Source organism: Canis aureus, chromosome 32 (genome assembly GCF_053574225.1).
Source record: "Canis aureus isolate CA01 chromosome 32, VMU_Caureus_v.1.0, whole genome shotgun sequence".
NCBI lineage: Eukaryota > Metazoa > Chordata > Mammalia > Carnivora > Canidae > Canis > Canis aureus.
Genome location: NC_135642.1, coordinates 6,548,320 through 6,573,940, shown reverse-complemented (window position 1 = coordinate 6,573,940; position 25,621 = coordinate 6,548,320). Strand labels below are relative to the sequence as shown.

Genomic DNA, 25,621 nt, shown 5'->3' with positions numbered 1-25,621 from the left:
AAATATTTCTTGATATTAATAATAGCATTTTATTACATCAACCTATCTGAAGAACTATAACGAAACTGTATTTTGAAAGTACGATTAGTCACACTCATACTCCAAAGTCCTTATGATGAAAATCTCTTTAATGAAGATTATTCTTAAGCCTTCCTTTACAAAAAAAAATGAATAAATACACTAATCCTTAGGGTTTTTTCAACTTAATTGAATGAATATATTAATATTAGATGGTATAATTTTTAAAATTTGAGATCAGCAGCCCTGCAACTTATAATTGGAAGACACCTGAACAAACCCATCATTTCTCAAAAAATGACCTTTCACCAAGAATTTTACTTCCATGGTTCAGCCTTAGAAAACCAGCAAAAGGATGCAAGCATGGGCTTTGGCTTTCAAGCTTACCTTCCTCTGGGGCTATTGACCTCCTGTGTCGGCACTTCCAAATCTTGGGAACTGAAATTGGCTGCCCGTGTCTGGGGTTATAGTAGTAGTAGGCACCCATGGTGCCAAAGGGTGGGGAGCCTGCGGCAAACATGGTGGATTCTCAGGACAGCTTGAGAAGAAGGAACGTGTCAAGGATGTATTTCCCTGGCTCCATCACAGGAGCCAACTGGTACAGTGCCACCTGGGAAGAGACTCCACCACACATTAATGAGTCAACCTTCCGTATGCACAGTGGGCCAGACAGGTTTCACCACTTTACAATCATATGAATGATAAAACTTTTGAAAAAAATACACAGTATTCTTTAAGAGCTTCTTTTCATTGTCTTCTTTCAGAGACTAGGGAAAGTGATCGCTTTGCTTTTCAAAAGATGTTTTCAGTTAAATACAGAAACTTAAAATTTTTTTAATTTTAATTTTTTGAATCATCTCTCAAAATCAAATCCTCCCATTCTAAAAACTAATGATTCTATTATATCTATCTTCAAAATGTGTTAGGGATTTTATTTCCAGATTTTGAAAGCCAATTTCCTTCCTTGTCCCTATAAAATGATCTCCATCACTACATTCAGTCTCAGAAGTAAACTCGGACTATGAAAAAACCACTGTATAATTATCTTAATGAGACTTTGTGTTTATGTTACATCTTTTATCTAAAGAGCTCAAAGCATTTTGCTAGCATGATCTTATTAAGCCTCATAACAACCCACTCAAGAATGTGATGGTAGGGCTTATACTATCAATTTTAATAGGTGGGGAAACTAAGAGATTAGTGATTATATGACTCAATTTGAGGTCACAATGCTAGCTGAAGGCACAGTTTGATTCAGGACTCTGAACTCTCTTTCCAAGGACATACCCAATTGACCAACAGAGAACTTCATATTGAAATGAGAATTTGTTTTCAACTCCTCAGGAAAAAAAAAAAATCTGGTTTTTATCCTAATGCTTTATAAAACATAAAAATAAGGCAAGTAAAAATTATTTTATGTTCTCAAATTATGGCACATATGCTGAAGACAGCAGATGTGCTAACTGCAGTCATCACTTTATCTTCTTCCTTATCCTTTCCAAAGACCACCACTATCTAACCATCAATGGATCAGGCCAGGCAGTGCTCACACTGTCCATACAGAATGGCTAGCCAGTGTACTTTTTCTGTGCACCAAGAGGAAAGAGATTTTCATTGCTGGCAATCCTAGACATGTTCATTGTAAGATATTCAAACAATATGGAGTTGTACAATGCAAAAGTGAAAAGATCTCACATTAGCACCTCCTGAGGTGACCCCGTTAGATGTAGAAATGGATGAATACACACATGTAGTGATACCAGACAATATTTTGCAGCTTATTCTGATTCCCTTTTCCTTTTCCAATATTTTTTGGTCAATGCTCCTTGTCAGTTCATTTATATTAACAGCAATTTCTCTTATGAACTGCAGTAAATATTCTTGTATGTTTGGCTGTAAGAGTTTTTAAACATTTCTTTTGGATCTACTTCTATCTTTTAAAAAAAATTATTTGAAAGAGAGAGCATAAACAGAAGGAGAGGGAGAAGCAGACTCATCACTGAGCAGGGAGCCTGACTTCAGGGATCAGTCCTGGAACCCTTAGATCACAACCTGAGCTGACGGCAGACTCTTAACCAACTGAGCCACTCGGGTGCCCTTGGATATACATACATTTCCTGCTTTCAAGGAGCTGACAGTATAGTCAGAACCACAGACAAAGAAAATTAAAAATGAAGAATAATACTCTGGAAGTGCAGGAAAGCGTTCCTGGAGACTTCTATAGTTAATTATACAGAGAAACAAACAGAAAAAAAAAAATAAAATAATAAAATAAATAAAATAAAAACCCACCTTGCTGGCAGAATGAATTGCAATGCTTTTTTTCATGCGACACCTAAAAGGTTTTGAAAATCTTCACCAAAAAAAGAAAATAAGCTGAGAAGACTTATTCTTAATCATTCTTGTCATATTCCAATTCTATTTTTTTCTACCCCAATTTAAAGTGTTATGTTTGCTAAATGCAAGTAACCAAGTAACTGTACTCTTCCATAAGAAAGTTTTTTTTAAAAAAAATCCAGTTATTTATTAAGAATTTTCTTCCAAAAAGTACATGCCATAGTGGGAAGGGAAGGTAGTTCAGAATAGGTTGTATATTCATTTTAGATAGTGCACATTAGTCATTCTTTAAATGCTATCCCACAGCACGTTTCATGTATGCCTTATAGGCATCCTGATTGTATAAAACACAGCATGATAAATAGTCAGGATACATCCTGACATCACCTTCTAAATAGTTCCACTCAATAATCCACCAATATTAGAATCTAACAGTCACTGATGACATACAATGTGAGAAAGAGAAACCTTAATGTCTGTGTCCAATCCTTAAGTGCTGAATTAACTCATGCAGGCCTGTCCCACAAGAAGTATGCCTCTCTAAAGAGTAGAAAATTAGGGTCTTTGTCCTGATTGCTGCCATCATCTTGCTACGTAATCTGAAAGGAGAAGGAACTTCCTATATCTTACTTACTATATGTGGGGATGGTAGAAGGTTGACATAGTACAGGTTATCCAATCTTACTAAGGGACACTAAAATTTATTTAGCATATGCTACGTGCCAGACATGAACTAAAAGCTTTACAGATGTTGCTCAAAACATCCAGTTATATAGTTACCATTAATGTCACTTACAAGTGAAAAGATAGGCCAAGAGAGGTTAAACAATCCGCCCTTGCTTGCACAACTCAATGGGTTTAGACCATAGCCTTTCCACTAAGACTCAAATTTTGGAATCATCTAGGATACCTCTCTTTCTCTTAATGCCAGATGGTTAAGCTGTGTGGGTCTATTTGGACAATGTTTTTCATATCTATCCTTTTCTTTCTATCAACTTCAATCATCACCAACTGACTTTCCTTTTTCTAGTCTCTTGCCACCCTTTATGCGACTACTGTCTGGTTAATCTTCCTGCATCATTGCTAGGATCATATCACTCCTCTGCTCAAAAGTCTTCCATGGCTATTTTTGTGGTCTATTACATTAGGTAAACAGTCTTTCTGGCATTCAAACCTGGCATTCAAGGCCCCCTACAACCTAATAGTATACACATTTAATTCAATCCAAATTCCTTAAATGAATACATGACATAAAACTAATGCTGTGTGTGGCAAGTATTCCGCAAAGTTATGTCATAGCATATTAAGTGTTGATCATGTCTTCAAGAGATAAATAATAAGATCTAGAATCTGTCTATCCCAGAAGTAAAAAAAAATAAATCTAACATACCTGGGCAGGAGATGTGGTGAAGGTTGTTGGTCAAGCAAAGGTAGCTATTTAATGGGATATGTGCTTTGACACAGACTTAGATATCCAAGAGAGATACATCCCTTCCATGACTCTCTATCCCAATATCAACATACTTCTTCCTCCATTTGGCCTTCTGGCCCCACTGAAGAAATGTGGTTAGAACTCTCTTTGTTGAAAGTGACAGAAATCCAGCTAACCTGCCTTAAGAACATGGAATTTATTAGCTCATACAACCCAAAAGTCCAAGGCATGGGCATGGCTGGATGTAGGTACTCAAGTGATATAAAGAATCTCTCTACATCTTTCAGCTTTCTTTCCCCTTGTGGAGTCAAAGTGATCTAGTACAGCTTCAGAATTATGCCCTTCTAGCTTTTGTAATCATAGCTACTAAGAAAGTGTCCCAACTGTTCTAGCGAAAGACCCAGGAACCACTCTCCATAGAATAACTTGGAAATGTGGTCACCAAGTGGTGATGTGATGTGAAATCCCATTGTCCAGTCCTAGATCACATGACTACTTCTAGATCCAGGAGATCAGCCTCATCCTTATCACAAGTAAGAAAGTGAGAGGTGGTTACTCAAAGGCAAAATAGGGTGCTATTGCCAGATAAAGGACAATTAATTCCATGTGGTTTGAAAAAGCATTGAAGCCCACTGTTAAAAAGTTCTGATATATAGAAATAAGATGGGGGTAGTCAGTGGGGTGCCAGGTGGCTCAGTGGGTTAAGCCTCTGACTCTTGATTTTGGCTCAGGTCATGGCCTCAGGGTGAGATCAAGCCCCTTGCTGTTGGGCTCTGTGCTCAGTGGAGCATCTGCTGGGCAAGGGTTGGATAGAGAGGAAGCAGGAGGACACCATGGGCAAGTGGCCCGACAGAGCAGCACAGGGTGCTCAGAAAAAATGTAGAGCCTTGAGACCCAGAGTTTGGCAGAGAAGCAAAGTGCAAGATGAAGCTACAAAGGAAGCTGGGCACAGACGGTAGAGAGTAGTGCCTATAAGGTCTAATATTTTTTCAAGACAGGCCAACTCTACATCTCTTCTGACCTGCAGGGTATTTATATGATCTGTAGTCAATGTTATCATATATCAGCTCCAAAACTCACTGAGAAAGTCCCACAAATTTAGCTGAGGATTCTTACACTTGTGCTTCTCCTGCAGTAGGCCAGAGAGAGAAAGACAAGAGGGAGGGAATAGGTTGAAGAAAGAGAGCTGCAAGTTCTGGCAGCATGCCCAGACTGGAGACAGCATAGCAGACAGGAAGACAGGGCAAAAAAAAAAAAAAAAAAAAAAAAAAAAAACCAGCAGTGTAGGTTGCAAGTTAGAGCAGAAACCAGAGAAGGAGAGGAAGACAAAATTACTAGAACCACCAATCTGCAGGGCTATGAAACCTGAACTCTCCTAGATGCGCCTTCCCGGTGACTCCTTTGGCTCTGAAATTTTAGGAAGAAAAACTGATACCCATAAATAACTGTGGCCATGTAACTGCAAAGTAGGATAAATGCTTTTTTGATTAAAGGGCAGAGTGGCTTTTCTGACCAAGAAAGACTATGGCTGGCTGACTGCAAAGAGGATACATGCACAGTTACATACACAAGTCAGAGGAAAGCACAAGGTGCATGCTGCAAAAAGACACGCTGAGCATTAGGAGCTGGGTGGGGAGAGGCAGAGTCCTGCCCATTAGGAGCAAGGAGGAGATTGCCCCTCTCACCTTCCCTTGAGCAGTAAGGGGGTGAGGCTAGACCTGTTTTCCTTTATGGCTGTAATCTCAAAATAAATCAAATGGTTGGCTAGCTCATCCTTACCCAACCACAGATATCCACTAATTTTCAGTTATGCCATGGTTAATACTTCTCTGGGTTCAACTTGGATCCTAAGACCTTCCTACCAACTCAATTCTGCTTTCAGCTCAGGTCATGATGCTGGGGGTCCTGGGATCAAGCCCTGCATTGGGCTCCCTGCTCAGTGGAGAGTCTGCTTCTCCCTCTGAGCCCCTCTCCCCCCCACTTCCTGCTTGTGCTCTCTGTGCTTTCTCAAATAAGTAAATAGATAATCTTAAAAAAAAAGAAAGAAAGAAAGCCAAATGTGCAAGTGTCCTAAAAAGCTACTCAAGCAGCATAATATTTGAAATGAAAATATTTTCAACCCAGCTCCATTCCAACCAAAGCCTCCTTCTCATCTATTTGACCAAAAATAGTGCCAGTCCCACTCCCCACCCCCGGAAGTAAAACTTCCTCCTCAGAGGCTATCCCCAGCCCAAGCTGTGACTTCAGAAAGGTTTTGTGGTAGTGGTGTTGATGCAGACAGCGATGCCACAGCCACTAGCAGGGTCTGTGGAGAAGTAGGTGCAACAAATCCAAGGTCCTATCCCTAGGTCTCCCTGAAGGGCAACAAGGAGCTGTGCACTGAGGGATCCCATGCCTCTGCTCATTCTAGACGAGAGTTTGGAGACAGAAGGGGAAAAGGCAGCAACAGGACACGAGGCAGACAGAGACAATGGGAGGCAGAGATGGAGGTCTTGGCAGAATGCCCAGCCATGGAGGCAGGTCTGCAGACAGGAAGAAAAGACAGTAAGTGAGATGTAGGCTGCGGGCTTGTTGGAACAGAAACCAGGAATAAGGCAGGAATAAGGCAGAGGAGAGCACAGTGATGGGATGAGCAGAGAGGCCTGTCTGAAGCAGGATGGGGAAACCGGGAAAGCAAGCACCCGGACCTGAAAAAGGAGAGTAAAGAGCAGATTTGTAAACGACCAAGGAACATAATTCCTAACACCCTCAGAGAAAGGCAATCAGAAGCCGATCAGCTGAAAATTTGGCCATGACCATTGCTTAGATAAAAGCAGCAATGAGGGCTCTGATTCCTGAAGGATCCTAAAGATTCACTGGCCTCTATCTGTGCTCTCACAGCTCACCATTTGTTGGTCAGTGAAATTACTCTTTCCAAATCCTAACGGGAGAATTTACATTCCCAGGACGTTTCAAGGCCCAGGCATAAGATACCTCACAGAAGGTATCGTGGTCATTACCCTGAGACATCATATTTTATGTAAAGACAATTTTCAAGCTCAAGTAACCCAACTCCCAGTGAGAAAAGCAGTTAGGCAACACCAGAACACAATTAGCTACCAGAATTTTGGAGCAAGAAGTGAAATCGTTCAGTGAAATCTGGAAATTCTAGGCTATTAACAAATGTCTTAAATATAAAAAACCTGTCTTTTTTTTAACAAGAAAAGATTAGTAAATAGCTAATCTTAACTCAGCTGAAATAAATCTAATCTTAACTGAGCTAAAATAAATCTGAGGCTGGACTAGCAGTGTGCCCAAATAACCAAGGGAGATTTTAGAGCTTTGTCAATACCTGAGCCCTCTCTTATTACAAAAGTGAAATATTTCCTATTTCTAACATACCTTTGAAATGACAGGTTGAACTGGCATTTTCTGATGTCTACTTCATGGCATGCATTATATTAGACACCCCCATATGCATGACCTCACCCAGTGTCACAACCACCTACTGCAGTAGGTGTTATTATCCCAGTTTGACAGACGAGGAGACTGATGTCAGGGGTGGCCATGCAGTTGGGCACTGGCAGAGCCAAGGTACGGGCCCAGAGCTTTGACTCCCAGTCTGGTGCATTCTGTAAGATACCAGACTGTCTTTGTTATTCAGACCTCTGGCTGGAAAGGAGTGGACGGATATCCCAAAGGTAGGATGCGAGAATGTAAATATCTTCTTATTCATCTACAAGCACATCAAATACTTCACAATCAAAATATGTAAAGAGTAATGTAATGGACGGAATTGTGTTCCTCTAAAATCCATATGTTGAAGCCCTAACCCCCAGTACCTCAGAATATGACTGCATGCGGAGATAGGGCCTTTAAAAAAGGTTCTTAAGTTTATTTTTTTAAGTTTATTTATTTGCTTGTTTATTTAAGTCATCTCTACACCCAACGTGGAGTGCAAACTCATGACCCTGAGATGAAGAGTCGCATGCTCTTCCAACTGAGCCAGCCGGGCACCCCAAGATGCAATTCAGTTTAAATGAGGCCGTTTGGATGGGCCCTTATCTATCTGGTTGATATTTTTACATAGAGGGATTAAGACACACCATGGGTATACGAGTGCACAGAGAGGCGACGGTATGAAAAGGCAACAAGAGGGCAGCCATCCGAGCTGAGAAGAGAAGGCACAGAGGAGGTGCTGGCACCTTGATCATAGACTTCCTGTCTCCAGAACTGTGAGAGAAATCAATATCTGCTGTTTAGGCTGTGCAGGCTGTGGTAATTCCTTATAGTCACCTGAGCAGCCTAATACAAGTCCTGACAGACTAATACAAGGTGCCAAGTACTACACTGAGTGCAAGAATGTTACAGTAAGTCAGACAGGGCCTCTTTTCTCAAGAGTTTGCAGTCTTGTAGAAGAGATTTGGAAGCAAAAAAGCAATTAGAATATGGCACGGTAAGTGCTGCAAAAAGGTAAGTGCAGAGCACTATGGGGCACACAAGAAGAAAAGACTGCAGGGAGCTCGATGTGGGGCTCGATCCCAGGACCCTGAGATCAAGACCTGAGTCAAAGGCAGACAGACACTTAACCAACTGAGCGACCCAGGCATCCCAGGCAGTTTTTATTTAGTTGTTTTAAAAATAATTCAAAGCAAATAAGTTTGCTTCCAAGGGTTTCTGTAATGATAGGTATATGTAAATTTTCCATAATGAAATATATTAGTTGTTTTAAAAATAATTCAAAGCAAATAAGTTTGCTTCCAAGGGTTTCTGTAATGATAGGTATATGTAAAATTTCCATAATGAAATATATAAGAATATATGTGTCATGTCAAATGAATTTTTTCTAAAAGAGAAGAAGATATTTATTCTAGAAGGCTTAGAAAGTTATCTGATTCTTTCTACCATGCTGTCGTTCTTCCAGTATTTGCAATGACGGTTGGTCGAAAAGAGCAAACAAGATATCTGTAAAAATAGTATAAATTATAAAGAAGTTGTAATTTGATGAGGATGAAGATGGTTACTGTTTTTATGGACTTATATGGTGCTCTCTCTGAACAAATCAATGTTGTTGAAGATGGAAATAGGTTTTGAAAAATCTCTAATCACAACTGACCTTCAGTATATTTGTTCACCATGGGTCACATTCAGGTTGGCTCCTATGGGGCAGGGATCACATCACCGTATATTCCATGTGATTTCTCATAGATTGTGAACAGAATACACAAGGGCAAGTCCTCACCTCAAGAGGTATCCTTCACGCACACATCTATCAGCATGAGTTTTATAGAGGCAGATGCTAATATCACTACAGGCAACTGCCTGGGTGGCCACTGGGTCAGGGCATCAGGGAATTGATGAAGGTGGCAGCCAAGAGCATAGAAAAGTAGGGGAAATGCAGTCAACACTTACTAGAAATAGGCCCTCTGGGGGTCCTCCATCTCAAGTTACAGAAATGCCTCACCCGCCACTAAGTGTTGCTTAAATAATATGTGAGAAAAGCTCTTTCAGATCGTGGGAGAAAGATACAGATTAAATGAAGCCTGTTATCAAGGCTGCCTAGACCTGCCTAGACCCTCTCTATAAGAATGGAAATAAAAAAAAAAAAAAAAAAGAATGGAAATAAAGACATCCGGGTCCTAGGAAGAGCCCTGGAATGCCCTATGCCACCCAGGGCAATCCTTCAGACCAGTTAGCAAGGGATCAGAAATAATATTTTCCACAGCTGGGTCAGAAGGAAGTCAAGGATTTTCTTTTTCTTCTTTTCTTCATCTCCACCGTCAACTCTCTAACTCCCAAGCTGGCTCCTCCTTCTCGCTCTTGCTATCCCTCCCCCCTTTCCTGGCTGTATATGCTTGTCTCAATTCCAATGGTCCAAAATATGACCAGCTGGATATTTTCAATAAAGCAGCACTTCTCCAAAATTATTCTAAGAGCTTCCATTTCTCTGGCTGAGCCTATAACAAAGTTTTCCTCCCTGTGCTTACATGCTTTACAGAAGAAATGGGTATTTCATTTTTTCTTGGGATTATCTTGTGACCCACTGTAGCCTGTGACCTTAACTGGAGATGAAAGAGTCAGCTGATCTTTCCCAGACCTCAGTACATGGCTTCAGGCTTCGTGCATGCAGAAGCCACCTGAGAGCAGCAGGGTGCCAACGGGAGATGTTATAGTTCTTCCTAATGGAGCTCACTTTATGCCACTTGGAGAAGGAGCCCTCGCCCAGGACTGGCATGACATCATGCTATATTACACCCAGGCTACTTACCACACCTAAGAGCAGAGGATAAAACTACAGGAACATCCAAACCAGCAGCTTCCTAGCCAATCATCCCTCTTGGCACAGCATCAACCTATAAAGAGTGGCTGGGGCCCCCGATGATCTGTCTCCTAGGAATACTTTCAATTTCCCTTGCTAATTCCAAGCAGCCCAGCCACCTCAGCTCTTCCACCACCACCTCCAGCTCCTCCCACATGATATCTTGTCCAGACTTGCATCTCTTTCACTACACTCTCTATATTTAAAAACAACAACAACAAAACAACAACAAAAAACCTGGAGGAGGATGGGGGGGCGGGGGGTGGGGGGGTTGGTCTGTGAGCACACAACTCCCTCTACTGGACAAAACACAAAGAAACACACCCGTCTGGGAAAGAACCACAGAATTCTTCGTCTGCAACACGGAATTCATGGGCCTCACTTGACAGTACAGGAGAAAGCTGAGCCTAGTGACAGTCAACAGTCACAAAGCAAACTGGAGGCAGAGCACCACGTCCCTTTGCCTCCCGTGTTAGGTGCCGTCATCATGCAGAACTACTTGCACACTTCACAAGCACAACTCTAAAGAGGATTATGCAACTGAATTCATAGGAGCCCTTAAGTTCCAAGTTAAAACACTCTCCAAGGCACAGCCATTGATGGAGAAGCACATTGTTAGTTGAAAGAGCCTCAGATGGGGAGTCAGAGCACCTGGCCTCTAGACTCAGTTCCAGCACTTACCAACCTCTGAGTGTGGGCAACACACTAAGACTCTCTAGGCTTCCCTGTGATCACATAAAGTGAAAGACTCAGAACAGATGATTTCTAAGGGGGCCCGCCTCTCACTATGTGGACCCATGAAGTCTACAATTGCAAACGAGTTGGCGAAAGAACACACACAGGATCACAGCTTTGTGGAGGAAAGTGCATCGCCCAGAATGCTGGAGACCTTGTCCTCATCCTGGCTCTGGTACCAACTAGCTACTTGACCTTAGACAAGTGCCTTCCTCTCCCTGGAACTCTGTGCTAGGAATACAGATGAAGCTAGATGATCTTCTTATTAGGAAGATTATACCTTCTCTATCCCTAATTTTCTATAATTATGAGTAATAATAACTGAGTATTGATGCCTTCTTCAAAGGATCCTAAAACCACAGAGGCATGTTCACACATCTTTGAGGCAAAGAAGGGAGCCCATTAACCTTTCCATGTGTTTTACGATAAATATAACTAAGGGTACATACACCAGACAATTTGCTTGGGTTCAGAAGAACACAGGTAGATTGTGTTTACTTCCAATCTATGCAGCAGACAAGACAATAGTTCAAGGGGCTACCACCAAACCACAAAGCTTTGTGAACTATACAACAAAACAGCCAGGAAACCACTGCTTTCTATGGAATAATAAGTCGACCGAATGAACTATCAAGTTTGATCATTAATTCCACTAATTTTAAATGGAGTTATAGGAATTGACATAAAGCTTAAAAGAAGCAAACCAAACAATGGCAAGGTTGTTTCCTAATGGCCCAAGGATGGCTCTGGAAGCAGCATAGATGGGGATCACTGAGCTGATAGGTCCAGCCTACCTCCTCCCAAACTACCCAGTAAATGACAATCTATATTTAAAAAGTGTGCTTGCCATGAAAAACACTGTTTCAAAACAAGTTCTCCAGTTGCATCATGACCCCACCTTGTACCTGGCTGTCTGGATTTGCTGCAGACATTAGGAAAATAGCAGTGGATAGTGACAGCTTCACAACCAACTGTTGGGCTGTCAGCCACAAGGTTAAATGCAAAGGCACTGAAAGGAAAAAGAAAACTATGACCCTGGGAGAGTTGATTAATCTTTCTTGGCTTTTCTTTGAAAAAAAAAACCTTTAAAAAAATGCATCTGAGCCACAGTGTTTTGCAGTTAAAACAAAGCCTACATTTGAAACACTTTGTTTGTTGATTTTCTCCCTTCAGATAACCTTCCAATGCCTCTCCTTCTTCCTTGGTTCCCCAGGGAAATTTTGTGAAAGTATTAAAATTCAAATGATGTGCTGTTTGATCCACACACAACAAAACCAAGAAGCATGCAAGATGTTAAACCACTGTTTGGGGCCCTGGTCCCAGAAGTCAGTCTACATATTTTTCTTCAAAAGGCAGTGTAATATGTTGAGAGCCTTTGGAATCTCACCCCCTCTCTTTTGTAAAGATATGTCCCTGAAAATAAAAAGAAGACTGATTTTTAAATGTTGGTACCAACTGAACAACAGTGGGAAGATCTCAAAATAAGATAAGCCAGAGCACAGAATAACCCAGTTAGAGAAGAGAATGTCTGCTCTGTCCATCTGCCTTCCCTAGCGCTTCTTCTTGCTGGCACCAAGTAGGAAAGATCCCTTTCGCACCTGACATAAGTATGCACTGTCCTTCTGAAATGTGAGAAAAGCAACCCCCTGAAGATTAAGGAGGCCTCTTGGCAGGAGAAAAGCTGGAAAAACCAAAAGCCTAGCAGGCAAGGCCTATGGTAAGAAGTGACTCTCTCCATGGGGTGCTAGTGCAATAGTTAGGTCACTTCCTCAAGGTTATGCAAGATTATTAAAATATATTACTTAAGGGGCACCTGAGTGGTTCAGTTGGTTAAGCATCTGCCCTCAGCCCAGGTCACCATCCCAGGGTCCTGGGACCGTGTCCCACACTGGGTTCTCTCTTTAGTGGGGATCCTGCTCTATGTGAGCACTCTTGCTCTCTCTCTCAAATAAATAAAATCTTTAAAAATATATATTACTTAAGACTGGATGGAATATCATTGGGCATTATATATCAATACTAAGATTCCGATTCTTTGGACCATAAAACTATGGGACAGACTCTGGCGGCTGTCTCTGACCTGCTTTCAGCTTTGTTTCTTCCCATCACACATGTGCCTGGCTAACATAGTATAGAACTTACAGATGACTTGATATTTTGGTCCTCACCTCTCTAGAATGGGATTGGTTTTTTTTTTTTTTTTTTTGGTCTGTCACTGCTGCGACCACTATCCACTATACCTAGAACAGTATTGAATACATGACAAGTGCTCAATAAATACTGCTGAATGAAGGATTTCTGAGTGCCTTGCAGATAAAAAACAAAATGATCATAATGCCTGCTGTGCTTATGGTCACCACACAGAGAGAGGTCATGGCCACAGAGCACATGGCAATGTGGTAAAACAGGAAGGATAGGTGGTTCTTCAAAGTCTTCTGCCTGCTATTTTCCTAGTGAGTCACCCTCTTTGCCTCTTAGCTCCATCCTTAGTTGAGTGGAACTGGACTCTGCCTCAAGGACAGAACTGATTGGAATCACACACAAGGGCACCTGGGGGGCTCAGTGGTTAAGCATCTTCCTTCAGCTCAGGTCATGATCCTGGGGTCCTGGGATAGAGTCCTGCATCAGGCTTCCCTCGGGGAACCTGCTTCTCTCTCAGCCTATGTCTCTGCCTCTTTCTCTGTGTCTGTCATGAATAAATAAATAAGATCTTTAAGCAAGCAAGCAAACAAAAAGGAATCACACACAAAGGTAATAGTCTTGAAAAGGTTTACATCTCTGGCAAGAACATGAAAATTACACATTTATGCACATACACTACAGACCCACAGAAATAAAGACAGAAGCACAAGCATAAACACAGATGAGTGTGATTGGGCACAATTTCAAACAGGAACAGTCCTGGAGGTCTTTGAAATGACGTGACCACAGGTTGTGGGGCAATGGGGGGGGCTCCTGATCCCTTCCCCCACTTCCCGTCTCTGGAATTCCACATTCTAGTGTTCCCACATGAGCAGCCATGTCAAGGATGCAGCCTTGAGAGAGAGAGAGCACTGTGTTATTCAGACAACCCGAATGGTACCCATGATGAAGCCCAGTTAAGGGCTCTATATAAACTTCTAAGATTCAGGTGGGTAGGCGTGTAGACCTCCCTGTCTTGTGGCTACGGAAGACAAGCCTGGTACATAAGTTCATTTGCTTATTAAACCTGTCACCTACCAATCGGGAGTGGCCTTCTGTACAGGATCCAGATTCAGATTTCACCCAGGGAACTCTCCCAGGTTTCAAACCAACAAGGCGAAAGTACCAGATAGTTTTTAAACTCCTGCTTCCTAATTTTAAACCATGATATTTCAGGATGAAAGCATCTAACCAAGGGATTTCCTTGTTGAACAAGGTTATACTCTTGAAAACAGAGCAAGGATCATGTTGAAGGCTCCATAGTGTTTTGGATCCAAAATTAGTTCAGATCATACAACCCTATCAAAAGAATGTTTGTTCTTAAATTCTTATCATCTGTTTTAATAAATGTATTTTATGTGTGATGTTGAATGCAATTCCCTCAAATCCTTTCTGGAAAAAGGTAGGACATAAACCCAATAAATAATTTTTTAAAAAGACAAATAAAATAAAATAAAATAAAACTAAAAAAAGACAGACAGAAATATATCCACCCACCTCATGGGGATTTTTGTGAGGATCTAATAATAATGCATATAGAAGTTCTATATAAGCAACACTATGTATACACAGATATCATTGCAGTTGGTGGTTCTTTTTGCAAATATTTAAAAAATTGAGGCATGGTTGATATACAATATTATATTAGTTTCAGCTAAATAACATAGTGATTCAACATTTGTAAATATTGTGTGATGGTCGTCACAGTAAGCCTAGTTACCACTGTCACCACACAAAATTAATACAATATTATTGACTATATTCCCTATGCTAATACATTATATCTCCATGACTTATTTTATAATAAGTGTGTTTTATAAAAACTTGTACTATAAAAACTCTTAGTTTGGGGTGTCTAGGTGGCTCAGTTGGTTGAGCATCTGCCTTTACCTCAGGTCATGATCCCAGGGTCCTGGGATCAAGTCCCGTGTTTGGCTCCCTGCTCAGTCTGCTTCTCCCTTTACTCCTACCCCAGTTCATGCTCTCTCTCTCAGATAAATAAATAAAAATCTTTAAAAAACCTCTTAGTTTGTACTTCTCGATCCCCTTTACCCATGTTGCCTCAATCAAACCCCTTCTCCTCCATCTATTATTCTCCATGTCTATGAGCCTGTTTTTTATTTTGTTTATTCATTTTGATTTTTTAGATTCCACATATAGGTGAGGTCATGTGGTATTTGCCTTTCTCTGTCTAGATTATTTTACTTAGCATAAACCTTGAAGGTTCACCCATGTTGTTGCAAACAGCAGCATTTCCTTCTTTATGGCTGAGCTATATTCCATTCTGTATATATACCACATCTTCATCCAATTATCTATCAGTAGACATTTAGATTGTTTCCATATTTTTGCTGTGTAAACAATGCTGCAATAAATATAGGAGTATACATATCTTTTTGAATTAGTGTTTTTGTATTCTTTGGATATATACCTAGAAGTGGAATTGCTGGATCATATGGTAGTTCTTTTTTAGATTTTGACATACCTCTACATTCCCACCAGTAGTGCCTGAGGGTTTCTTTTCCCTACGCCCTTGCCAATCCCTATTATTTCTTGTCTTTTTGATACCAGCCATTCTAATAGGTATGAGGTGATATCTCATTGTGGTTTTGATTTGCATTGCCTTGATGATTAGTGAGGCTGAGCATCTTTTCACTGGCCTGTCTTCTTTGGAAAAATTTCTATTTAGATCTTCTCCCCATTTTTTTAACCAAATTGTTTGGGGGTTTTTGGTATTGAGTTGTATGAGCTCTTCTATATTTTAGAAATTAACCCTTTATCGGGTATATGATTTGCAAATATCTTCACATTCAGTAGGTTGCCTTTCTTTTTTTTTAAAGATTTATTTATTCATGAGAGACAAAGAGAGAGGCAGAGACACAGGCAGAAGGAGACACAGGCAGAAGGACTCAATCCCAGGACCCCAGGATCACGACCTGAGCCAAAACAGATGAGCTACCCAGGTGCCCCCAGTAGGTTGCCTTTTTGTTTTATAGATGGTTTCTTTCACTGTGCAGAAGCTTTTTAGGTTGACGTAGTCCCATTTGTTAATTTTTTGCTTTTGTTTTCCTTACCTTTGAAGTCAGATTAAAAAAAATATCACTAAGACTAATGTCAAGGAGCTTACCAGCTATATTTTCATGGTTTGTAAATCTGATATTCAAGGCTTTAATTCATTTTGAGTTAATTTTTGTATATAGCATAAGATAGTGGTCCAGTTTTTCTGGTACCATTTATTGAAGAGACTGACCTTTCTCCATTGTACATTCTTGGTTCCTTTGTCATTAATTAATTGACCATATATGTGTGGGTTTATTTCTTTCTGGCCTTTCTACTCTGTTCCATTGATCTATATATCTGTTTTTATGCCAATATCATACTGTTTTGAATACTATAAATCTGTAGTACAATTTGATTAGGGAGCATGATATCTCCAACTTTGTTCTTCTTTCTCAAGATTGTTTTGGTTATTTGGGATATTTTGTGTTCCATATAAATTTTAGAATTATTTGTTCTACCTCTGTGAAAAATGCTATTGGAATTTTGATAGGAATTGCACTGAATTTGTAGACTGCTTTATGGAGTATGGACATTTTACCAATGTTAATTCTTTCAATCCATAAGCATGGAACATCTTTCCATTTATCTGTGTCTTCTTCAATTTCTTTAATTAATGTCTTACAGTTTTCAGTTATAGTTCTTCTACCTCTTTGGTTAAATTTATTCCCAGATATTCTTTTTTTTTTATGCAACAGGAGTTTAATCCTAAGAAAACATGATGTGTATAATGTATACCATGTTATAATCTTATTGCAAAGGGATAATGTAGCCAATGACCTAGTCAGATATGGTTTATTTTTTTTGTATACTTTTTTATTGGAGTTCAATTTGCCACCATATAATATAACACCCAGTGCTCATCCCATCAAGTGCCCCCCTCAGTGCCCATCACCCAGTCACCCCGTCACCCCGCCCACCTCCCCTTCCACTACCCCTTGTTCGTATTCCCAGATATTCTTTTTGATGCAGTTGTGAATAGGATTTCTTTTTCTTAAGTTTTATTTATTTAAGTAATTTCTATACCCTATGTGGGGTTTGAATTCACAACCTCTAGCTCAAGTGTCGCATGCTCTTTGCCTGAGCCAGCCAGATGCCCCAGAGTATTTTCTTAATTTCTCATTCTGATAGTTTGCTATTAGTGCATAGAAATGCAACAGTATATATGAACTTTGTATCCTGAAACTTTACTGAAATCATTTATTAATTCTAACAGTTACTGGTAGAATCTTTAGGGTTTTCTATGTATAATATCATGTCATCTTCAAATTATGACAGTTTTATTTCTTCCTTCTCCAATTTGGATGACTTCATTTCATTTTTTATCTAATTGCTGGGCTAGGACTTCTAATATTATATAGAATAAAAGCGGGGAGAGTGTGGGCATCTTTGTCTTGTTCCTGATTTTTACAGGAAAAGCTTTTAGCTCTTCACCATTGAGGATAATATTAGCTGGGTTTGTCATATATAGTTCTTGATTACTGATGAAGTCTCCTTGCTGGACACTGATCTATTCAGTTTTTTTTTTTTTCTTCATGATTCAGTCTTGGAAGATTTTAAGTTTCTAGGAATTTATCCATTTCTTCTAGGTTATTCAATTTGTTCATGTATATTGTTCGTTGTGGTCTCTTATTCCTTGTATTTCTGTAGTATTAGCTGTAATTTCTTTTTCATTTCTGATTTTATTTATTTAAGCCTTCTCTTTCTTGGTGCATTTAGCTAAATATTTGTCCATTTTGTTTATGTTTTCAGAGAACCAGCTCTTAGTATCACTAATCTTCTCTTTTGTCTTTTTAGTCTCTATTTCATTTATTTGCACTCTGACCTTCATTATTTCATTCCTTCTAATAACTTTAGCTTTCACTTGTTCTTCTTTTTCCAGTTCCTTTAGGCATAAATTGCTTAAGATTTCTCTTATTTCTTGAAGTTTGCCTGTAATCTTACAAACCTCCCTCTTAGAACCACTTTTGCCATGGCCCATAGATTTTGGTATGCTGTAATTCTGTTTTCATTTATTTCCAGGTAGTTTTTAAAATTTCTCCTTTGATTTGTTCAAAGGAGATAATCTATGTAGTCGTAACATGTTGTTTAATCTCCACATATTTGTAGTTTTTTGAGTTGTTCTTATAATTGATTTCTACTTTCATACCATCGTGGTCAGAAAAGATGCTTGATATGAATTCAATTTTCTTGAATTTGTTGAGACTTGTTTTGTGGCCTAACATATGATCCATTTTTGGAGAATGTTTCATGTACCCTTGAGAAGAATGTGTATTCTGCTGTTTTAGGATGGAATGTTCTGTATAAATATAATAAGTCCATCTGGTCTAATGTGTCATTTAAGAGCAATGTTTCCTTATTGATTTTCTGTCTGGATAATCTATTCATTGACGCAAATGGTGCAGTTGGTAGTTATTATCCACAGCTTCTTTAGCTAATGCTACCCTTGCCTTCCCCTCTTCCTTGTTGCAGTGAGACCCTTCACTATTGCTACACCACTCTGCACCTACACCACTCTACTTCATTTGCCTCTTATAGCTAAGAGGTAGAGACATGCAAGGTAGGAGTTTTAGAGGCATCTGGAATTCTCTTATTTCTCTGCCTACTTTGAATGAGAAGAGTAATTATGTACTTCTAAGAAGAAAAAAGAAACTTATATGATTCTGAACTAATGTAGTCCCCAAAGAGCAAGTATGACTTGAGTGATCAGGAAAACCTCCACTGAATGAGCCCAAGGGAGAATATTTAATGGTATCACCAAGGAAGTACCCTGGTGTCCTTATTTTTTCCTAAGAGGAGATTATAATTTTTGTTCATATTCCACTCAAGAAATTAATCTTCCTACTATAAGTAAACAATATATTTCTTTTCAACATGCTATGTGAAATGTTTGCGTGTGTCTTCATACTGGGGAACTGACCTCTCTATGTATGTGTTTATGGGCCTTGAGCTACTAGGGGAGCCCCTAGAACTGTAGCTTCCTAAAGTGCTCTGTACCATGTGGCCTGCTCAGCAGATTGCCCTACTTCTCGGGAACCTGGTTTTTATTCTGTTCCCCTCACCGATGAAAGAAGGTACAGTAATGAAGTGCAGAGATGAGGGACAATAGTTGAAGTGGGTCCTACCTAGGTTCAACACTAGGTTCTGCCACTGTGTTGCTGAGTGACCTGGCAACCTCACTTCTCTGACTTTCTGCTCTTCATCTCTAAAATGGAGAGAATAACTATTGTATAGATAGTGGTTTGAATGAAAATATTACTATACACTATTTATCAATTGTTCAATTCATGCCCAGTACATAGTGCTCAATTAACAACTGCCATTGTGGCTACTGGTTTCTTTTTTGAGCCAATGTCCATAGGCATAACCTGTTTGCTATGGTGCCGGCAGGGCCAAAGTGAATACAGGAAAATGAAAGGAATGGAGGAACATGAGAAGAGAAAGTAAGCAAATGCCAACACTGGGAAAAGCCATCCAGGAACTGCTCTGTCAGTGGGAACACTATCACTGACTGTCTGCACTTGTGGGAATGAGATTTCCATCAGGTAATCTGAAGAGCAATAGGTTGAAGATGCATCACCAACTCCTGGCTGCCGGACTCTGCAGATATTGTTCCTTATCCCCACTGGCCTCCTCCTGTTTCATTTTCCTTCCCTCTTGCCAATGCCATGTGTCGCCTGTGCACACATCATGTTCCTATGTTCCCACCATACTCTCCTTAGCCATCCCCACCCCAAGAACAACCTGGTATGTCCCTCAGAGCCTTCCCTAGGAGATACAGCCTTCCCTGTGTTTAACCTCTCAAGGTGAACACACAGAAGTTTGAGTTAGTCAAGCCATTCCGCATTTTCAGGATTTACTAGATAACCTGATTCCACCTACCACTAAGGATACCGTTTCTGTCTATTAAACTTGATACACAGTTTTGATTATCCTAATAAAGTGGATTCTTGAAATATGAGAGTTATGAATTAGGGCTTCCAAACCCACTCAGTTTATACCATTATGCTATGTCTCTCTGTTTAGGAGGAGGTGGTGGCCTTGGCGGTGGAGGAGGCCAGAGAAGCAGCTCAGGGCAAATGCCAGGAGCAACAGGTCCCAAAATCTACCCAGGCTTTCACCATCTCTGATGTAACCTAAAAGTCACCTCATATTTCAAGTCCCTGGAGATCCTCTCCATGCAATTTCATACCTTATTTACTGTCAGAGGGTGATGTGCCTGGGCCTCAGTCATCTCAGAGAATGTTGCTGTTCTCTGGGATGAGAATTGGATGTAAAGCTAGAGAAGGAGAGAGAAACAGAGATAGAAATAGAATGAGAAAGAGGGAGAGGGAGACAAAGGGGAGAGAGAGAGAGTGAGGGGGAAGCCATGCTCGAGAGAGCACCCTACCACAGATCATACTCCAGACTTGAGAAATGCTGCTGAGGAGCCTGACAACTCACCTGAATGCTCAGGGTATCAAGGATAGCAGCCTAGAAAGAACCTTCACAACATACCACATATCGAAGCTCCTTTACCTCACAGATAAGGATGAGCTTCCTGGGAAACCGACTTATCAAGAGAACCCATTAGTGGCAAAGCAAAAACTAAAACACAGTTTGCTGGGGCAAGATGGAAGTTTTTATAAAATTTATTTATTTTTTATTTTTTAAAAAAGATTTTGTTTATTTATTCATGAGAGAGAGAGAGAGAGAGAGAGAGAGGCAGAGACACAGGCAGAGGGAGAAGCAAGCTCCCTGTGGGGAGCCCGATGTGGGACTCTATCCCAGGACCCCGGGATCACGACCTGAGCCAAAGGCAAATGCTCAACCCTTGAGCCACCTAGGAGCCCCAGTTTTTATAAAATTTAAAATCAAGTTTTTGTTTGTTTTCTCTGAGAAGGATGTCTCCTGTGGGTGTGTGTGTGTGTGTGTGTGTATGTAAGGTTTCCCCCCTAAATTTCTAAGTAATATTTCTAAATTACAGAGAGAGAACCATATAATGCAGCCACATAAATGCATTACCCCAGAAAAACAACTACCAAGATTTTGCCACACTTACTTCATGAAATTCCTACCTTTATTTTAACTTAAGAATTGTGAAAGCATTCCCAGACTTTATATCATTTCATCCCCACATACCCTAGTATGTATCTCTTTTAAAATATGGATATGTTCTTACATCAATGATTCTCTTATTTTTGCTGGGTCCCACTCCCAGAGCTTCTTATTCAGTAAGTTTGGGGTGGGGCTGAGAATTTCCATTACTAATATATTGCCAGGTGATGTTAGAAATGCTAGTCAAGAGCACGCATTTAGAATGACTTCCTTACATACTCATGATACCATTTTCATACCTAACAAATTTCACAAATAATTGCTCAGTATTATCAAATATCTAGTCCGTATTCAATTTTCCTGATTGTCACAAAAATGTCTTTTTATATAGATGGCTTATTTTAGTCATATTTCAAACAAAGTCCACCCATTATATTTGGTTGCTAGGTTTCTTATATTTCTTTTACATATTTGCTAGACCAATCAGTCTCCTCTCCCCACACCCCCAATCTGTCTCTTTTGTTTACTGGCTTATAAACTTCAAAGTTGCTAAGAGACCAGATCTTAATTGTTCTCACCACAAAAGAAGAAATTATAATTACATGATGTGGTAAAGGTGTTAGCAAATGCCTACGTGGTAATCATACAGCAATATATAAATGGATCAAATCAACACACTATATCTTAAACTCACACAATATTATTTGCCAATTGTATTTCAATCTTAAAAACACACAGTACAGTTCCATGTACTGACCTATCTGTTTGCTTGCTCACGGTGTTGCTTACATTGTCCCTCTGGCTTCCATATTTCCTGTGAGCTGCAAGTTAGCCCTGGATATTCGATTCCCTGTAGGTTCAGTTTTCCCACAAGAAGATGGGCTGTGTGGTAACACCAAGGTTTAAATATTAAACTCAGATCTGGGACACAAGTTTTCATATGGTTGGAACACACATTTAAAAATATTACCTTACTTATTTTTAAACCATTTTAAAGCAATCTATGCCTTTTCTACTGAAGCATACAATCTTTAATTAAAATTCATGGATCCTTTTTTTTCCCTGAAGAAATCAGATTCCTCAAAAAGCCACACACATGGGACCCAGTTCTTGCTCACACTAGTCAGTTCACACACTCAACCCACGTATAATAAAACCCCACATAAGCTAACATTTATATCACAAAACGTCTGCAACCTGATGACGAAAATGGTTTCATTTCTAAACAACTAAGGCTGTTATTTGTAGCAACTGCAATCTTGAAATCCACCTCTCAGCTTCTTGGATCCCAGCAGAAAAGTCCTCTAGCACACACCAAACAGGAGGAGCCTGCCTCTCAAACAAGCTCTCAAACAATTCCCTAAGTGGGCAGGGTGCTGTTCAGATGGTACCCACGAGCTGAAGGGAAACAAAACAAGCTGTTTGGGGGTGAAACGAGATCGAATAGATAAAAGTGACAAGAATGAGACAGCAAGGAGAATTCTTACCAAGAATAAACTCCAATTCCTAAAATCTTTTTTTTTTTCAATTCCTAAAATCTAAAGATGCATGGATGGTATTTAAGTTATTTTGGTAGATTAGACTTTAATCAAAGTGGTTTACATTGAAAAAATGACCTTCTCAGTCATAAAAGAGCACTTACCTAATTGAACAATTTTTTTTTTAACTCAAAGGATAAATACCCAGAAGCCAGACTGTACGGTCCCAGAGCCATCCTTCAGCAAATCCCATTTGCTTACCTATACGTGCACAGGCACCAGATATTGGGAAAGGCCTGGATTCTACGGGGTGAAATGAAATCCCATGCAATTAGCCTAGCACAGGTGGGGATGCTGTAACAAATAATAAATCCCCATGTCTCATTCACTCTCTGTTATGAACTTTATTATTGGCTATTCTAGGAATCTATGACCCAGGAAGGGAGAAGAGAAGAGCTGGATTCTGGCAGTCAGTGGGTTAATGATGAATAGATTCTTCTAATTTCTTCTCCTATTGAATTGGAGGAACAGGAGAGCATGAGAGGACACACTGGCAAACGTAAGCAGAGATCATGTAAACAGAACATTTTCACATCTTAAAAAAATAACTTCAAAAAATAAAAATAAAAATAACTTCAAGTTGAAATAATCAACTCTGAGCAGCAGTGAGGCACTGATCAAAAACTTAACTTTAGATGAGGATTTTCAAAGGCAGGAATGAAATGCTTCAGCAATGCAAAGTCATATTTGTTGAACCACTAAATAGTACTTCTGGAGAAAATTTATTTTGTTATTAGAAGTTTTTAATATTCTTATACTCTTTAAAAAAAAACTGCTGGTACCTGTATAATGCATAACACATCTGGTTAGAAATAATCCTTGCAAAAGCAGTATTCTGTAAGAGTTACTGTTTATTGACTTGTCCTGGGCATCAAAATATTGTTTACAAAAATTAGGTATGGCCTTTTAATCTGTTAGAACATGACCTAGGTCAGGGGCTATTCTTTTAAATTACAACTTCATGCTGACAATAAAATATTTAATTAACATTGAAGTACTATATGCAATTCAGTGCACACTAATCTAAGCATAAATACATGCAATAAGTTATAAATGATAATACGGTGAGTTTTGATAGAAAGTTCTAGATCCTCTTTATGAAGAGCCAGTTGAAAACCCATTGTCAGTATGTCTATGAGAACAGTGTCAGTTGAGGTCAAGTCTGGTATGCAATCTTCTTCATTTATTGCTCATGTACCATGAACATCCCTTTCTTGGTCTCATGCAGCCTTCACTGATTTTTGCTGCTCCTTTATATCAGAAACATTAAGAATATGGGCAGAAAATTATCATTTTTTTGCTTATGAAATTGATTAAAATTCCTTTTAAGTATCAAATCTTTATCATGAGAATTTGGAAGGAGGTTTGCTCCCTCCCATATCATCTATATAATGTTCACTACTGAATTTGTTTATGCCAGTTAGGTGCTGGGAATGAAAAAGAACCTTCTACTAAAGAAATTCACAATCTACTGATTCCAGCTTGTAGAGAATCTACCCGTTGGTCTTTTCTGAACACTTTATGCAAATCCAGCAACCTGTTTGTAATGCTATTTCTATAGAGGAGGGCAGTAGGTAAAGGAAGAAGAGGAATTTGTTGTGGAATCAGAAACATACACTCCTATCTTCACTGGCACATCAAATTCTGACCTACTTTCACTAGTAGTTGTGTTACCAAATGACTATCACAGCCGTTAACTCAAAAGAACAAACAGGTGAATCCTGTTGTGCTGCTGGGGCCAACTGCTCCATCTCGGACACCAGAGGGGGGCTGGCTGCACAAATGTAGAGCATAGCTTCTAACTGTGTGTCCAACATTGTTGCAACAGATACACTCATCACAAAAGAAGGCAATAACTCAAGGGAGGAGGGTTTGGAAAAGAGAAAGGGAGAGATTTTTTTTCAAGTGCAGGCAGCCATGGGAAGTGACAGGCTCAAGCCTTAACAGCTGACTTCTTCACTTGTAAGATAAACATCTTATAAATCTAGCTATAAAACTAGATGTCTATCTATCTTCTATCTAGAAGTTCTAGAAGTTCAGTGGGTACATGCAAGAGAGCAGGCAGAAAATACATGATCATGGGTGGGGAAAGGGGACTGGTATATATTCAGCTCATGATCATGGGCAGGAAAAGGGACATATGGGAAGTGGTCTTCTAGGCATTCTGTTGCTATCAGGGCTTTTCTGGCCTACAGTTGGAATGTTCTGGTCATTGCAAAATGTTTTAGTAAATGCCTCAAGAAAAATGCAATAGGAAAAAAGCACAATGGGTTTTAGCTAGAGCATGAGTTAAGCGGTGTTGTCTATTCCTTTTTTTTTTTTTTTTTAAGATTTATTTCCCCATTTGAGAGAGAGAGAGAGAAAAGAGAGAGAGAGAGGAGGGGCATTGGGAGAGAGAGAGAGAGAGACAATCCAAGCAGACTCCCTGCTGAGTACGGAGCCCAAGATTGGGCTCTATCCTATGACCCTGAGACTATGACCTGAGCCAAATCAAGAGTTAGACACTCAATTAACTGAGCCACTCAGGCAGCTCTGTCTTGTCTATTGCTGGTTTTAACTGTTGGGGTCTATAGTTGAGTTAGAGGGCTCACGGACACTTGCAGGTATATTTAGTGCACCCTAATGGCATGACTGCATACAGGGTGCCCGACACTGTGTTTGGCATCTTATTCACTCTTCATAAGGATCCTAGGATGTACATTGTATTATTCACATTGGAGATAAGAGAAACCTGAGGTTAAGAGAAGTTCTATGACTTGCATCAGCCCATAGCAACAGAGTTCAGATTCAAACAGAAGTATGATTACCTGTGTTCTTCCATGATGCCCCCTTCAAACCTTACATCCATTCAATCAATGACAGAGAAGCCACATAACTAAATTGATTTAGCTTCAATAAATCATAGTCTTACCAAGTAAGTGAAGGACAGAAAACACACATATGGAGATGAATGAGTAAGATTCCTGGGAACCTTTCAGAAAAACAAGA

General features: G+C 39.8%; 1 protein-coding gene across 33 annotated transcripts in view; it reads right to left on the bottom strand.

Annotated features, from left to right (window-relative positions):
* Nucleotides 1-25,621, bottom strand: part of FMN1 (formin 1) — a 438,849-nt gene that overhangs the window by 361,353 nt on the left and 51,875 nt on the right. For 2 of the 33 annotated variants that reach the window (XM_077880475.1, XM_077880478.1), the window contains one exon: nucleotides 21,853-21,977. The exons of 28 other annotated variants lie outside the window; for them this stretch is intronic. In XM_077880475.1, coding sequence (XP_077736601.1) covers nucleotides 21,881-21,977 — 97 coding nt within the window. In that variant the 3' untranslated portion in view covers nucleotides 21,853-21,880. Of the gene's footprint in view, nucleotides 1-13,561; nucleotides 13,856-21,852; nucleotides 21,978-25,621 lie in introns of those variants that run through there. 3 more of the 33 variants (XM_077880474.1, XM_077880477.1, XM_077880480.1) reach the window with 3 other exon arrangements.